Here is a 15,663-nt window from a genome sequence, read left to right as displayed (position 1 = left end):
TCACATAACAGGTAATTCGAATCTATTTTTCACTTTCCAATCACATATAGGCTCCTTTAATGTTACTTTACCAAATGGATCAGCCTGTTGTGTTCTTGGTTCTGGAACTATTAATCCAACTCCATTAATTTCATTGTCTAATATCTTAAATCTACCTAACTTTTCTTTTAATCTAATCTCTGTTAGTAAACTCACTTGTGCCTTGAATTGTTGTATCTCATTCTTTCCCAATCTTTGTCTATTTCAAGATCTTACGATGAAACGGATTATTGGTAAAAGTCATGAGTCTAGAGCTCTCTACTACCTTGACACACAAGCGCCGAGATCCATTGCTTGTTCATGTGTACTAACTCCCTTAGAGGTGCATTGTCAATTGGGACATCCTTCTTTATCTTCCTTGAAAAAATTATGTCCTCAATTTCAAAATGTGTCATCATTAGATTGTGAGTCATGTCAGTTTGCAAGCTGCTCTACATATTGCCTCCAATCCTGTGCTTCATGAACGAACAAAGCTTATTGAAATTGATCGTCATTTTATTCGTAAAAAGATTCAGCAGAAGTTCATCTCTACAGGATATGTTAAAACTGAAGACCAACTAGAAGATATCTTCACAAAAGCGTTGAATGAAGCTCGAGTTGATTATAATCGTAGCAAGCTGGGCATGATTAACATCTATGCTCCAGCTTGAGGGGGAGTGTTATAGAATAAGAAATCTATAAATACTTCTTATTAATTAACGTAATTATATGAATTATAATTAACGTAATTATAAGAATTGAGAATCACCATAGTTTTAGAGACTTTATTTTCTTTATTCTTTTTCTATTTTAGAAATGTTTAGGCTGTATATATAGATGATGCATTATGAATGAAATATGCTGAGTTTTCTCCCCCAAAATAACACTTGCATAGTCATGTATCAAGCATTTGTTTCGACAAGGGCTACTTCTTTAGTTTCTGTTCTTTGGGTCTCGTTTTGTACAACTTTAGTAAATCTAGTTTTCCACTGTTTCTTGGAAGTGACATTCTTGTAGTTTTGGAGGGTCAAACATGGAACACATGCTATTATTCTAGTGTTCCGTTTTCTTCTTTAAAGACATTCCTTATGCTAATCAAAACAGATCCAGGCATTTGATTGATGCAATCATTTCCACACATACACAACACACCTATCATGAGTTGATTTCCTTTTTCTCCACCTTTGTAGAATAAACCACTAAAGACCTTAAAGTCATTACTATTTGTTATGTAATTACAACTTTAAAAATTTGGGATTTTTCTATTACAAAATTTCCTGTATTCTATTGTTCAGGGCCAGAACAATAATTCCAAAAAAGTAAGTACTCTAGGAGTAATGATCTATATCACTTTGAGATAATTGTAGGAGCTTCTAGGAATCCAGATTTATTTTCTTAGGGTCCAAGTTTTCCAATTAGGAATTCTAGTCCTAGGACTACTCTAAGAGTCGAAATACCTATGTGGCTTCATATTTCCAAGGGATTGATAGCTAGAATTTAAATGTGATAACTTTCCCCCTTTCTTTTTTCTTACTACTATATTATCAGGCTGTTCAAGCACGGGAAAATCTCCCTTTAAACAGGTTTCTTCTTTTTCTTGCAACCTAAATTGCATTCCCTTTCATATATGTATCAATTGTAATTCTTGCCCAATACATTCATGTCAATTGCCACAACCAGTTTCCTGAACTCACCAATCAAACCCTAATCTTCTTGCTGCTAGAATTTGCAGCAAGACATTCCTTCTGTATTTTCTTTTATGAGATTAAATCTCAATTGAATAAAACCCTAATTGATTCCAAAATGCTAAACCAGACCCTTACCTAAGTTATGAACCCAGGAATCCCTAGTTTTCCTAGCTATAGCCCGCTATAAACCCTAATGCACAAACCAGCATTGTCAAAGCGTGCACCTAGGCACTAGGGTGCAAGGCAAATCAGGTAAAATGGCTCGCACCTCCAGACAAGGTGCCTTTGATCAGGCACAAGTCTTTTTTTCAATGCAAAAGGCACAAAAAAAGTGCATCTGACTTTAGTTTCCCTTTGGTCTCTTTTGTTTCTAATTTCAATTGTTAGATATTCTTTTAATAGTAAAAAAAAGGGCAATTTTCAGCTTCATTTACAATAATAAAAACTAATAAAATGATATAGTTGATGAACAAAAGTTTTCTTGAAGATGGAAGTAAAGGAAACTTGGACCTTTCTTTGGTTAAATTAATTATGATCATTCTTGAGCTTTGAAAGACATTAGGCAAAGGTAAAGGAGTAAACTCTTTAATGTATATAAAGAAAATAAATATTTTAAGCTTATTAGATATAATACATAGAATTTTCTTAGTCTTGCATATATTAACTATCTTTTAGAAATTATCAACTTCACTCAGACAAGCACTTTTTTTGCACCTTATGTAAGGGTCCTAGCCTAGAGTTCACCTTATGCCTTTGACAATACTAGGGCAGACATCCCCAAATCTTCCATAGATCACCTTTATAAGTATGTTTCTGAATCCAAATTCTGCATCTCCACATTAAATAGTGGTGGATTGGAACACAAAACCCCTAATCTATACGAGAGAATGAAAAGTTGAATGTAGGCTAGAAGTATAAGGAGAAATGTTTTCTCCCCAAAATAATAAGTACTTCTAGGTTTCATTTAATAATTGGCTCAAAGTAAAGTTGTGTTAGCTACTAGGTGACAACATGAGAAATCAAGCAATAAAAAAGAAGAAAAAATAAACAAAGAAAGCTACTATTGATTTAATAAGTTTTTGACAAAATTTTAATCCCTTTTCTTTTATCTAAGGTTAGGTTAATTGTGGATGCCATGGTGACAAATGCATGATGAAACTGAACATCAGCTTTTGGCTATACCATTAAGAGATTCATCAATGATTTCTTCCCCAGTACCACCTTATTCATAACTTTTCACCTCTAAGTGCTAAAAGTATAATTATCACATGAAAGAGCACAAAGGAATCCTTGATATGTATACCTCTCTCTTTGTTGGGTGCACATTCACATCAACATGCTCGGGTGGCAATATAATTGACATATATATGAATGGTTTTGATGCTTTTGGTAAGGTTGCAGAATAAACAATTTCCAGAGCTCTCTTTAAAGCAGTGCATTCAACCAATCTATCTGAAGTAATTGACAAAGAAAAATGAAAAGAACGTGAGATTAGAGATACTAATAATAAAGTACAAACGCAACAACATTAGCAAAAGGGAGGATACTAGAAAAAAGTTTAAATATAGGTAATTTTCTGGGCCAATTAAATATGGGTAATGACCTGTTAAGAATTGTTAGCCTACAGCTAGAGAAACAGTTGCAGCATAAAGGAAGAGACTAGGATGAATTCCCAAACAATATGATCTAATGAGCACCCAAAAAGTAAAGGGAAAACCAAAAATAAGAATTCCTACAAAAGACACAGAGAGGGTTCGAGCAGGTTGAGTGAGAGACTGGGAAAACAAAAACCCTAATTTCTAACTCTAACCTGACATAAAGCCTAAGTAGGCAGACTATCCAAATTTGTACCACATCATGCATCTTAACCCAAAAAAGAAGTCAAACTTTCAGGCATGCCAAATGGAGCTCAATCCTACAAACCTACAATTTTGTTCTCAAACATCAACCTGGTTTGCATGACCAGGTTACACAATCCTTTATCTATAGAGAGGGTTGAATTTGAGGCATTGAAAGAAATGTATGCTGATGATCCAGATTTTGGCCTAATATTACAAGTATGAATGATCAGAAATTGGCACAGCTAGAAATTTTTACATAAAAATGGGTATTTGTTTCATGGCATTCCTAATTGCTCTATGGAAAGAACAGCTAATTCAAATGGATTAATTGGAAAAACAATAAAAGTTAGATCTAAAATTTATGAAAGTTATGTTCAATTTAACTTGTCAGAGCCAAGCACCTCTCAACCAGGAGTTAATGCAGCAGGAAAATAGCCAGCATTTTAAGTTTCCAGCATAGGGGAAAGAGGAATTTGGCCAGCTAGGAGATTATGTTGTTTGGCGCCTTCAAATCAGCTGTTAGCTTGTTCATTTCCAATAGGTGATTTTACTTTCTTTCATTTTCTTAAGGGTATTTTATGTAGTCAATCTTGAGCTTCATATAAATTAATTGTTCTATATATATGGCTGCAGTTTTAGTGTTTCTGAAATAGTTATCCTTGAGAGCCTTCCAAGGTTTCAGTCATTATTTAACACTGCTACTTGGTTCTGCAGTTGGTTTTGTAAACATCTCATGTATTAGCCACCAACTTTGTTTCATTGTATGCTGCTTCTTTTTCACTTTCAGATAATCGAGCAGAAGGGAATCAAAATAGAAGTAAGACACCTAGTCATGTAATAGTTTCAATATAGAAGAGTCAAAACATACCATTGATAAAAAGCACCATTGTTGTTTTCTTTACAACATAATTTGAGTTGGAGATGAAGCCATCCATCTCAAAGACTGAACGAGAGGGATCATTATCTGAAGCTTCAATTTTTATCAGATTCCGAGCAACCGAGAGACCATAAACAGATCTGATAGCATCAAGTCTTGATGATGTCGCGACCGAGTGAACATCTGCTCTAGCAGCTCCATGCTGATAACATAGCAAGCTAAGAAAAGGCTTTACACAAAGTCATATTATATATATACCACTCATGTTAAAAAATATAGCTAACAATTATAAAGATAAGTTTTTACTGATAAAGAGGCCCACCTTTCTACAAGAAAAGCTCACATCAATATGATGAATGGCAAACCGGCTTAGCACGTCTACAATTTTCGTATAATCATCTGCAGAATTTTGTAGTGTCTTCCTCCTAGCAATCATGTTATAGAACAGGTTCTCAACCTGAAATACACAACCAAAAATGAAAGAAATCAAACAATATGAAGGAGCTAACAGCACAGGGTTCAAGTGAACAAAGTGGCTCTTGAGCCATTCACAAGTTACTCGAAGCTGGACCTAATATGAGCTCGCTTACCAAAACAAACAAGCTTGAGCTTGAAAATTGAGCTCATCCGAGTTTGAGCAGAAAGGTGCTTGGCTTGTTTATATTCACAAAGCAAGCTTGGAAGTAGCTTGTCAATGAAGTGCACAAGCTGCCGGTGAAGAAAGCTTGCTTATCAAGTCATGAGCAGATCTCAAGCACAAACAAACTTTGTCTTTTTGTTTTGTTAGGCAAGGAGCAAACCTAGTTTAGAAGTTTGTTTCATCTTTCCCTAGGAGTAGTTTTGATTACCTTAATGTTTTTTGTTCATGATGTATAATTATACATATCTTGTTTGAAAGAGGTTGAAAATTATGGTTCAAAAATTTTCTATTTGTAATTTATTTTAAAATGAGTTTGAGTGTTAAACCAACTTTTTACAAGCTCAGGCTAGAGCTCCTTTCCAATAGTGTAAGAGCTCAAGGCTAAGTTACATAATTGATTTAATTTCAAGGTGAATAAACCTGCAACAAGCACGTAATTAGATCACATACACATCCCAACAAGCACAGAAGTTACATAATTGGCGCCACTTAAGCTTACCATGGCTCATGTATTCCCCTAATAGCATTTCCCAAGAACCATACACTTAAATTATTAATAAATTTTTTCTGTACAAAAACAGAAACCAAATCGGCGAGAAATTTAATCTTATCTTAAACAAAAGAAAACCAATGATTCATAGTTTCCTCAGTTCCATACAAAACATACTTACATGAAATTGACACTAAGTCAAAAGAAAGAAAAACAAAAGTGTAGTTGATACCATTATTTGGGTTCCTTTGACAGCAGCACATGCCTTGGGTTCATGCTCCATCATGCCATCTCTATATGACACCCTGCGCATAAAAAAATACACAAAACAAAAGAAGTGGGGTAAGGGGGGAATTGTTAAATGAAGAATAAGAAGAAGGATTTCAACATTTTGTGGAAGAGGTGAGATCCAAGAACCTGTATCCATGCAATTGGCCCTTGGTAATGGTGGTGACGGTCACGTGACCCACATATGTCATGCTCGCTAACGCCTCCCCCCTAAACCCCATCGACTTTATTGACTGCAAATCCTCGTATTTCGACAACTTCGACGTCGTATGCCTCTCACACAATATGGGCAAGTCTTCATGCTACGAACAGCATTGAAATTCAATTAACAACCAATTTTTAGTTACTCTTTTTTTTTTCCATCTTAAAGAAATGAAAATTAGCATTCAAAAACAAGAAAAGTAGTTCAATACTCGAATGCCATGGCCATCGTCGGAGACTTGAATAAGTTTAAGGCCACCGTCCTTGACGACGACGCTTATGGAAGTGGAGGAGGCGTCTAAACTATTCTCCACCAGCTCTTTGACGGCGGAGACAGGGCGTTGGATTACCTCTCCGGCTGCAATTCGGTTGACGACCGACTCGTCCAGACGCTGGATTTTCGGTAGCTCCTTAGCTTCTTCTGGTGCTTCTATATCCATGGCTGATGTCGAAGTTTGATACGGGTTCTAAGTACTAAGCAACAGTACAGAACTCGCGCCAATAAGACACAGCATGATAATCGAACTTTACTCTGTACAGCCTGCTTTATTTCTTCTTTTTTTTTTTGGGGTACGAGTAGTTTTAAGAAAAAAGGATGCAGTTTAAGTATTTTATATAATTCGACCCCATTGAAGTACTTATAATTAAATTTAGGTAAAATTCAGATAATAAAATTATTATTTGAGTTTAGACAATAGTTTTAGATATTCATTCCTCAAATTTAATCATAAATCATTTTACTATATTAAAATTTAATTTTATACATATTATCTTTTATTTATAAATTTTTTATAATTTTTATTAAAATTCATTAATTATCATAATATGATTTTAGACTTTAATTTATTAATTTATTAAAAATTTCACATCAATAAAAAATAAAATAAATTATGATATCATTTATCCTGGACTTATACTTGTAACTTGAAAAATATGTTTATTAAGTTAAAAAAACTCTTTCTCTTATTGGTATAAGGTAGTATAGATAGAAAATTTTATATTTTCCATTATCCATAAAACATTCTTGTACAATAATGAATCACATGATTTTCCAAACTAAGCAAATACTTGCATAAGAATGAGAACCATTAGGGATTTGTTTAAAAAATTCAGTACCTTTGATTGGGGAAATTAGATGCCTTTTAAGCTGCATTTCTTAAGAAGCTAAAGAATCTTTTAGAGGTTTTATTCAGAGCCTCAGACCCTGTCCATGTACACCCCTTTCCACCACCATTCCCATCCATTTGCAACCTGCTGCAGCTCAGAATGGATATGTGCATTCATTTGTAAGATTAATCCCTTAATAATACAAAGAATAAATCAGAAAGAAAAGGAGAATACAACATCAACAATTGGTGGGAGGATAGCACTTTCGTCCGCATGGGCTGCATCTGCATAGACTTCCTTCTCTCCCTCTCTAACATAGCTCACTGCATCTCCAATGACTGAATAGCAAGCTTGGCTGCAACCATAGAGATATTCTCTTTGATTAGTTCTACTGAATTATCTAACCGTTGCGCTGTATCCTTCAGATTCATTGCCTTCAACTTCTCTTCCTGCAACTTTAGCAGTTCAGATTGAGTCGATCCTGTCACAAACAAGATTTCCAGAACTTATATTAGCAACAATTATTCTGCATAAGTACAACACTTTTCACAGCTTGATGCAACAAGTATACAACGAGGAAACCAAACGACTCCAGCATGTCAATATTCTAGCAATCCTACCATCCAAGCAAAATGTTGTGGCTACAGCACCAAATTGTTTTTGATGATGACCCCTAGTTTCCAACAACAGTTTAAATACAAGTTGGTTTGAAGCAAGTGACACAACCCTCAACATAATAAATTCAGGATCTAAAACCCTATTCATTGGCATAAACACCAAGGCATAAATGTTGAAGCTAGCACAATGAAACCGGCCTCATGGTTATGCGTATGATGAATGTCTAATGTTTGAAAATTCATTCTGCTCATGCCATTTACAAACACAACAACATCAAATACAATTATCCAAATAGGAATAAAAAGCTGCAAGTGATGGTCATGCCAATACAAAACCAATCAACTTACTGGCATATCCTTCCAGGAGTCTTCATTGCTTCCTAAGTTTTCTAAGTATTTTCACGTGATTAATTTTGTCTCACCTGTGGACTAAACCCGCAACTGGGCAAGGTGCAAGGTGGAAAAAAAGCACTTGCTGGAGTGAAGATTTTATTACTAAAATGATAAATAACTATATATTAAAAATACCGATGTTTACTAATCACTATAACAAGTGCGGGGCGGGTGGGTGGTTGGGGAAGGCCCCCTACCAGCCTCTACTTGGCTTTGCCTCTGCTTGTTTTGAGGCTACTTTGTGCATAGACCTTTATTAGTTGTCGCTGCTTGCCAGAATATATTTTGTATTAGTAGCCTAAGATCCTATCAAGATTTGTTCCTAAAAGACACACTTAGATTATCCATATTTATCAATTGAAAATACAGCTCAAAATTTTGAAGAAAACAAATGGGCATTTAAAGTGAGGTGAACCTCAAGTACATCCTTAGTGAATGTACCTTGCCTAAAGAGGCCAAGGCACTTTTTTGGGATTCCTCTGAACCTTAGGCCTTAGAGCATACCTTGACTTTACTACCTAAACCTAAACGTCAAAACCAGGATAGATTTAATGCAGAATAGTCATGTATGGGTAACCTATAAACACTGTTCTTCTTAGTTTGACAGGATGACAAAGAGAAAAGTATTGCATAATTTAATTAAATAAAGGATATTCCACATTTTATTTCAAGGCATCATTTCCATGAAAAATACACTTCCATGTGCTACAGCTTCAGGCAAGAAAAATAGGATAGGAGACATTTGACATAAAATAGGTCCAGACACAACAAAAGGCAAGATAACTTAACAATTGCAAGCATCACATACCAGAGACAGGCTGAAATGCTGCAAAGGATACACGCTCGGCAGACGATGGGACAAAATCTTTGTCACATTCTAGGGATAGCTCATTTTCAGCCCACGTTAGAGAGTTCAAACAAGAAGTCTGCAATGGTGCCCCTTTTGGAGCCTGCAGATATGTGATAAGTGAGTAAGCAGCAAATATGCACCAGAAAAGATGGCAATGCTATATAGTTAAGCACAAATTACACTTTACTCCCTTGCGGTTTAGACAGAAGTCACATATAACCTATTTGGTTTCAAAAGCTTTAATAAATGCTTTATGACTCAGCAGGGATTACAAATTAAATTTTTTATGAAAACAACAAAATTATCTGTATATTGAATTTCAAGAGCTATCAAAACCAAATAGCCATAATGTTTTTGTTCTCTTTGGCCTAATGGTTGGGCTACACAATAAAGGTAGTCTACTTCCTCCTCATAAACCCCCCTTACCTCGTGTAGGGTAAAAGCACCAAAAACCTTTACCAGCTAAGCTTGTTACCACCTTCAAATAAACATCATCTTCATATTAAAATTTTCATTCAATTTTGTACGCTCTGCTACTTTAGTAAGACATAAATAAATAAACAAATAAATATACATCTAGCAGCAATTTGGTTATATGGTTAAAATAATCTACTGATGCAACATCATCTGAAGAAAAGTGCAAACCACAAAATGTCAAATGAAACACTTGGAACCAAAGTGTTAGAGATGTATATTTCCCTAATATTAATGATGTAAGAGTTAAAGATTAGTGCAAATCATACATCATATTAATCAAAATAATATGATAGGTTAGAAATATAAACGATTATAGAAATCATAACTGAGACTGTTTAACATGCAACAGAATAGTGCCTGTCAACAATCACTTCTGGCATAAGTGGTGTTTATAAATTCAACAAGGTGATGGAAGCAATATGACGATACCACATAGAAAAGAAAAAGAATATCGGGTAGCTCTGCAAACTATCCTGACTGATATCATTCTTAAAAGAAGCCTTTGAAGACAACCACATAAGTTTCCCCGTGACAACTAGTCCTAGTAATTTCTTTAAATAGAGCTAAAGGGTAAACATAATAAAAACTAAGAAAGCTTGATTTTAGACGAAAATATTTTCATTATTCTAAACCTTAAAATAATATCTACAGTAAACCTGCTCAATCCACCAGCCACATGACTGCAGTCCACACACCTCTGAAAAAAATTAAGATTATGAACAATCTAGGTGAATTAGGACTTCATTTCTGCCTTCTTATATGAAACTTCTCAAGTGTATATTTAACAAAATTTGACAACCACGACCTACAACATCACCACAGCACTTACCATTAGATATTCGCACTTACAAAGGCAGTCCATCATCACTAGTACTCAGCAGGGTTGATGACATCAAGAACCCACAATTCATACTGATTTGTCACTGAAAAGTTGAAACTGCCTTCCTTTCTTCCTTGAAAAAGTCAGTGCTCACAATCTTCATAAATACTAAAGCTTTAAGGAGTTATTGGGGATATGCTTCAAGATAAGATTTTTAGGCAAGTAAACTTGGGAAAATTTAATACAAATCTTTCGTGTTTATAGGGGATACAAATGCACAATTAAGAGGGGGCTGCCACATAGTATAGAGGACATGAGATTTTGTTCAAACAGAGAGAGCTCTAGCAAGGGTTGATTTTCCCCCCATATCATTAGAGTGCTAACTCAGGTTTTTAGTCTGCCTCTCCCATTATATATTAGACTGCTAGCTCATCATTCCTTAAGTCCTTCACTTCGAAACTTTGGCAAAGAAACATACCTGAAAAACTCATTGAGTTTGCTCACACCTCAAATCTATCAAAGTCAGAATCGATCATTCTTCAAACATTTCATACATTTGTTTTGTAAGATAATCTCCTAATTCTATAATTCTAGATTAAGAAGCGTGTTAGAATCATGTCTAGGTCAAGAATTTTGAAAGACACTATTTGAAAACAAGAATCCCACAGAAATAAACAGGGATAACCGCTTCTACTACTGCCAGAAACTTGACCTTCAAACCTAGAATTGCTGTCTTCAGCATCACTTCACAAGAGTAATGCTTCTATGTCTCATTTGCTTCCATGAACACTGTCTTGACTCTTGGTTCTCAGGACTCCAAACAAGTATCTGGCAAACTAAACAGAAGATAGTTAAGGTCATTCAAGGATCCAGTTTCTCTAAGACATTATCAGGCTTATTTTAAAGTTGTGTAGATGAGGTTGGCCTATAAATTTGTCAAAAAATGGTAGACCAAGTCGGGCCTTGGCCACCAAGCATTTGAGGTCATGTCCAAATAAGATTGAAAGAGATTGCCAATCATTTCTGTAAGACCACACTTTCTAATAATGCTTACGCAAGGCCCACTTACCACTTCTTTGGGACTAAGTGGGCTGTCTTCCTACTGTAACTCGTAACCTATTATATATCTTATGGCATGATACGCAAGCAACATTCACAAGCACTTCCATCTTGCGGAAAATAACCTGTAACAGTAATCGCATACCAAGCACATGTTTTCCAAGAAAAATAGGTAAAGAGAATGCAAACTTCAGTAAGAGGCAAATTTATACCATCTGGTGTGACTATAGCTCTAAGTAACAATCTTCGTTTTAAAGCATTAATTTGATACCATAAATTACAAAGTATCTTCCTCTAAGCAGTGATTATGTGCAAAATTGCACTATGCAAACTTTTAGGAACAGTGATAATCTAGATGCTGAGGCCACATGCCTTACTGCTCTGTAAATATAACGTTACAATATCTCACGTTCTCAACCAAATAAGCTAGTAATATGCTTCTTTCTACCTTTATATCCCTTTAAACTGTTTGGGACATATCCTGATTGAGGTTTGTTGTTTGCTGTGATGAATATGCAAGTGAATTAAAGGGCATTTTAACGAAATCCCTTAAAGGGCCTAGAACATTGATCCAAAACTAAACTCTCATGATACCCTAGAGAATTTACTCAGGCTCAGCATGTTGATGAAAACTTTATGGTCTACCACATTTTGAGATAAGGATGTTAGAATATACACCAGATACTCATTTCTCTTTAAAAAATGCATCACAGAGCTGGAGCAAGAAACTAAATCTATCATGAGCGCAAGCATATATGGGTCTATGCACACAAGAAAATAGATGTGCTCACATACGAAGAGAGAGAGACCTTCAGCTTAATTTCCAATGTATTCAAACTGTGAAGTGCCTCCTTAACTTGCAAAACTTTTGAGGTTATATTAGTTGTGCTGTCCAGAACCATGTCCTGCTGTGGTCTGACCTCACCTTTCAAGTAAGGATCTGCCTTTAGTTGCATTTGTAAACCCAAAAAGAAAGAAACCAAAACAAAACAAATGGATTAAAGTTACGCTGCAAGAACACACACGCATAAACAGAACAACAAAAGCAATAATATGAAAATATTAAAGAAAACAAAAAAGGGACAAGAAAGATGATGGTGCTATTATTAAAGAAAAATAAAACAACTATGGACAAAAAAAATTGAACCAGTCTTTCAAAAACTAATTTATCAAGAATATCTCTAACTTTTTTTTTTTGAAGAGCAAGAATATCTCTAACTTGTGATCATTTCTGACAATTGCTTTTATTGAGTACTTTGTATGTTTTACTGCTTCATTCAATCAAGTTTGTGTTGGTTGCAATCACAAAGAACAAAATACAGACAAACACAGAAGCAAGAGCAGCTGCAGAAGCATTCATGAACAACTCCTTTGATATGCTAAAATTTAATCATGCAGGTCTTCATAAGATTTAAAAAAAAAAAAACTACAAATGGGACTGAATGCTAACTTGTAAGGAAGTTAACAAGTGGAAGTTCTATGCAAGTCTGAACTTGAAACATCAATGACTCATATGGCAGAAAAATGCTTTCGATTGAAACTGTTCTTTTAAGGTGGAATCAAGTTGTTAAAAAAAAGACACCACCACAAGGTAAAAAAATGAAAAGTAAACTAAAGCTTCTTATTTTTCTCATTTAAAATGAGAAAGATTTCAAGTTATAGCCATCTCACATAATGCTGAAAATAAAGGAAGAACCAGAAATTAAATAAAGACTTAATAAGAGAAAAGTTTTAAGGTAAAATAACATAACCAACAAGAAACACGGGTGCTGCAGACAATGAGCAGCAATATTTTGACCGGAAGTAACTGCAAACCTGTTTGTTTTTTTTACTCACTTGTAAGAATTTTATAATCTTCACACGACCAATTCCCCTTATAAAGACCAATGCTCCAACATCTAATTGTTCAATCTGCAGAGTAATATAACTGAAATTAGTTCATTAAGTACTTTCAGCATTCTTGTATTGTGATCCCTAACAATGACATAAAAAAAATTCAACTTTTCTTACATTTTCTATGAGAACTAGACAACCATATCTAGCAGCAAATGATGCTTCGCCACCTGAATTGCCAATGGCGATTGGATCCAACACAAAATGCACGAAGAGTTTCTTTCTTAATAAAGACTGCAAGAATAGTATTAGGAGCAAAACTACAAGCACCATTTAGGTGTAGCTTATAGTCTTGTTGTAGTAATTAGAAGGCTCGATTAAAACTTACACAAGAACCAAAATGCAAAATGCAAGTAGAAGAAAAAGAAGTATTAATGAAGTGGTGACACCATCCAACAAATGTATCCCATATATTACTTAAAATTAGACAAATCATCGATTCAAATTGACAAATGAACCCTCCCCTATTCTTTTATTGTATCCACATAAGCCCTTAATCCATAATGGGAAATTAACACCTAGCAGACCCAATGCTAGCTAGCATTTTCTGTCCACGTGACATATGATGTGGCTACGTGACAGTTAAGGTAGGATTTTTCACTTTTCCCCTTTCGCACCCATCACATGGCATATGATGTGGCTTGATGATGTGGCCACCTCAGCTACCACGTGATCACGTCATATGCCACATGGATAGAAAATGCCAACTGATATTAGGCCTAACCATCCTTAATTTTTTAGTAAAAATTAAAGGCATGTGTGGTTATAATAAAACAATAGAGGTTTTTATTGTATGTAATAAGGGTTTCTTGGTCTATGGAATGTAGGAAAGTGGCAAGGGTAAAAAAATGACACGTCAATTTTTTAATAGAAGTGATATACACATCAGTTCACAAATAGCTATGCTTAAATAACAACAAAACCGATAAACTAAATCATTTTATGCAACTGAACCCCTCTACTTTTATTGAATCCAAAAAAATCCTTATCCTTTGATTTAGACCCAAAGAAGCTCCTATTCTTTTATTGTATCCCCATAACGGAAAATTAACAGGCGTCAAACCTAATGCCAATTGACATTTTCTATTCATATAGCATGTGACGTGGCCACATGACAATTGAAGTGGATTTTTTCCCTTTTACCCTTTCACACCCACCATGTGGCATATGACGTAGTTTGATAATGTGGCCACCTCAACTGCCACATGACCACATCTTCAATCCATGGCATATGTCATGTGGACAGAAAATGACAACTAACATTAGGTCTGATGGTCATTAATTTTTTTGTTCAAGATTAAGGGCATGTGTGGGTACAATAAAAGAATAAGTTCTTGTCTTTTTTACAAATGAAAGGAACCTTTGGGGTACAAATAAAAAAGATATAGAGACCCAATTGCATAAATTGACATAATGCAAGGGCTTTTTTGTTATTTAAGCCTATTTATAGAAATTTAGACTGCATCTTATTGATATTTTTACTTTTTGCTTTTCAATTTTTTGCAAGATAAATAGCAAACTATAAATAGCAAAAGCATGAACTAAACGAAGCCTTATTGTTTTGTGGATAAGAAAAAGCCAGAGTTTTTATATCTGATTCAATGTTTGTATATAATTTACAAACATAATTAGTGAACCATAACTTGCCACTTCATCAAAACTAATAAACAAATAGTATGTATTAATAAAGAGTATAAAAACAATTAGCAAAGTCACCAAACAAACGGAACCTGAATAAATCCTTCAAGTTTTCAAAGGCTAGAGACCATGAATTAATAAAACTAAGTAGTAAAAAAGTCTAAAGCCCTGTCTATCCCCCAGCGGCATGATTGGTTACAATGTCAAAGAATTCAATGGGAATCTCAAAAACAAGAAACAAAAAACTAAACAAGCAGCATACCCCAATTAAGAAAAGGGGAAAAAAATATTGTAAAATGTACCTCCTCCAATAGAGCTAGATATCTGGCTTCATACAAATGCAGTGTTTTGCTTTCCGACGGAACAAGCACCTGCTTTCCCATTAAACATTCTTTCAGTTCAACGCTTCCTTTTACCTTTCACCGGAAACAATTTTGAAAGAAAACTTGCCTCGTTCATGTTGAAGGGAAGAAGCGGGAGCTCCAGGGACACCGCAGATGGGCGTATACGGCGCCGTTTTGAAATGCTACGATCTCCATCTCCGGGGAAATGTTTAACCCCGTAGTAGTAAGGAAACGTGTAGGAAAACGGGCGGGGCCTTCGGGTATGCGATTCCCCATTTCCAAATCGGGGCTTCATATTCACACTGGTAACATACAAGACATGGCAACTCATCACTTTTTCTCTTTTCTTTCTTATTTTTGGTTGAAGAAATTCGTTTCTTCCCTTCCAACCGCAAAGCCAATGTCTTATCTAATTATCCATG

General features: G+C 35.1%; 2 protein-coding genes across 9 annotated transcripts in view; both read right to left on the bottom strand.

Annotated features, from left to right (window-relative positions):
* The window catches only part of MLH1 (MUTL-homolog 1), a 23,925-nt gene extending 16,631 nt beyond the window's left edge, over positions 1–7,294 (bottom strand). For 3 of the 5 annotated variants that reach the window (XM_021432312.2, XM_021432316.2, XM_021432315.1), the window contains exons 1-7: positions 7,160–7,271; positions 6,256–6,598; positions 5,972–6,144; positions 5,787–5,859; positions 4,747–4,881; positions 4,416–4,653; positions 3,010–3,158 (exon numbers count right to left, since the gene is read on the bottom strand). In XM_021432312.2, the coding sequence (XP_021287987.1) occupies positions 3,010–3,158; positions 4,416–4,653; positions 4,747–4,881; positions 5,787–5,859; positions 5,972–6,144; positions 6,256–6,483 (996 nt within the window). In that variant the 5' untranslated portion in view covers positions 6,484–6,598; positions 7,160–7,271. Of the gene's footprint in view, positions 1–3,009; positions 3,159–4,415; positions 4,654–4,746; positions 4,882–5,786; positions 5,860–5,971; positions 6,145–6,255; positions 6,599–7,159 lie in introns of all 5 variants that reach the window. The other 2 variants (XM_021432313.2, XM_021432314.2) reach the window with 2 other exon arrangements.
* On the bottom strand, positions 7,160–15,663 carry LOC110419317 (ATP-dependent protease La (LON) domain protein). Of its 4 annotated transcripts, none has more exons than XR_002445454.1 (8): positions 15,348–15,663; positions 15,200–15,268; positions 13,377–13,493; positions 13,203–13,277; positions 12,158–12,310; positions 8,969–9,110; positions 7,388–7,631; positions 7,160–7,297 (listed from the first exon to the last, which is right to left on the bottom strand). XR_002445454.1 is itself a non-coding variant. In XM_021432318.2 (7 exons), the coding sequence occupies exons 1-7, from the start codon at positions 15,570–15,572 to the stop codon at positions 7,471–7,473; spliced, it is 942 nt and encodes a 313-aa protein (XP_021287993.1). In that variant the 5' UTR covers positions 15,573–15,663; the 3' UTR covers positions 7,303–7,470. The 4 variants fall into 4 exon arrangements, 2 of the variants coding, with proteins under 2 accessions (XP_021287993.1, XP_021287994.1); XR_002445455.1 differs by having other exon boundaries at positions 7,160–7,294; XM_021432318.2 differs by lacking the exon at positions 7,160–7,297 and having other exon boundaries at positions 7,303–7,631.

This window comes from Theobroma umbraticum, unplaced genomic scaffold (assembly GCF_002168275.2).
Source record: "Theobroma umbraticum cultivar Fairchild unplaced genomic scaffold, ASM216827v3 scaffold_67.0, whole genome shotgun sequence".
Taxonomy (NCBI): Eukaryota; Viridiplantae; Streptophyta; class Magnoliopsida; order Malvales; family Malvaceae; genus Theobroma; species Theobroma umbraticum.
The sequence above is the reverse complement of the archived record's forward strand: the minus strand, read 5'-3'. Positions and strand labels throughout refer to the sequence as shown.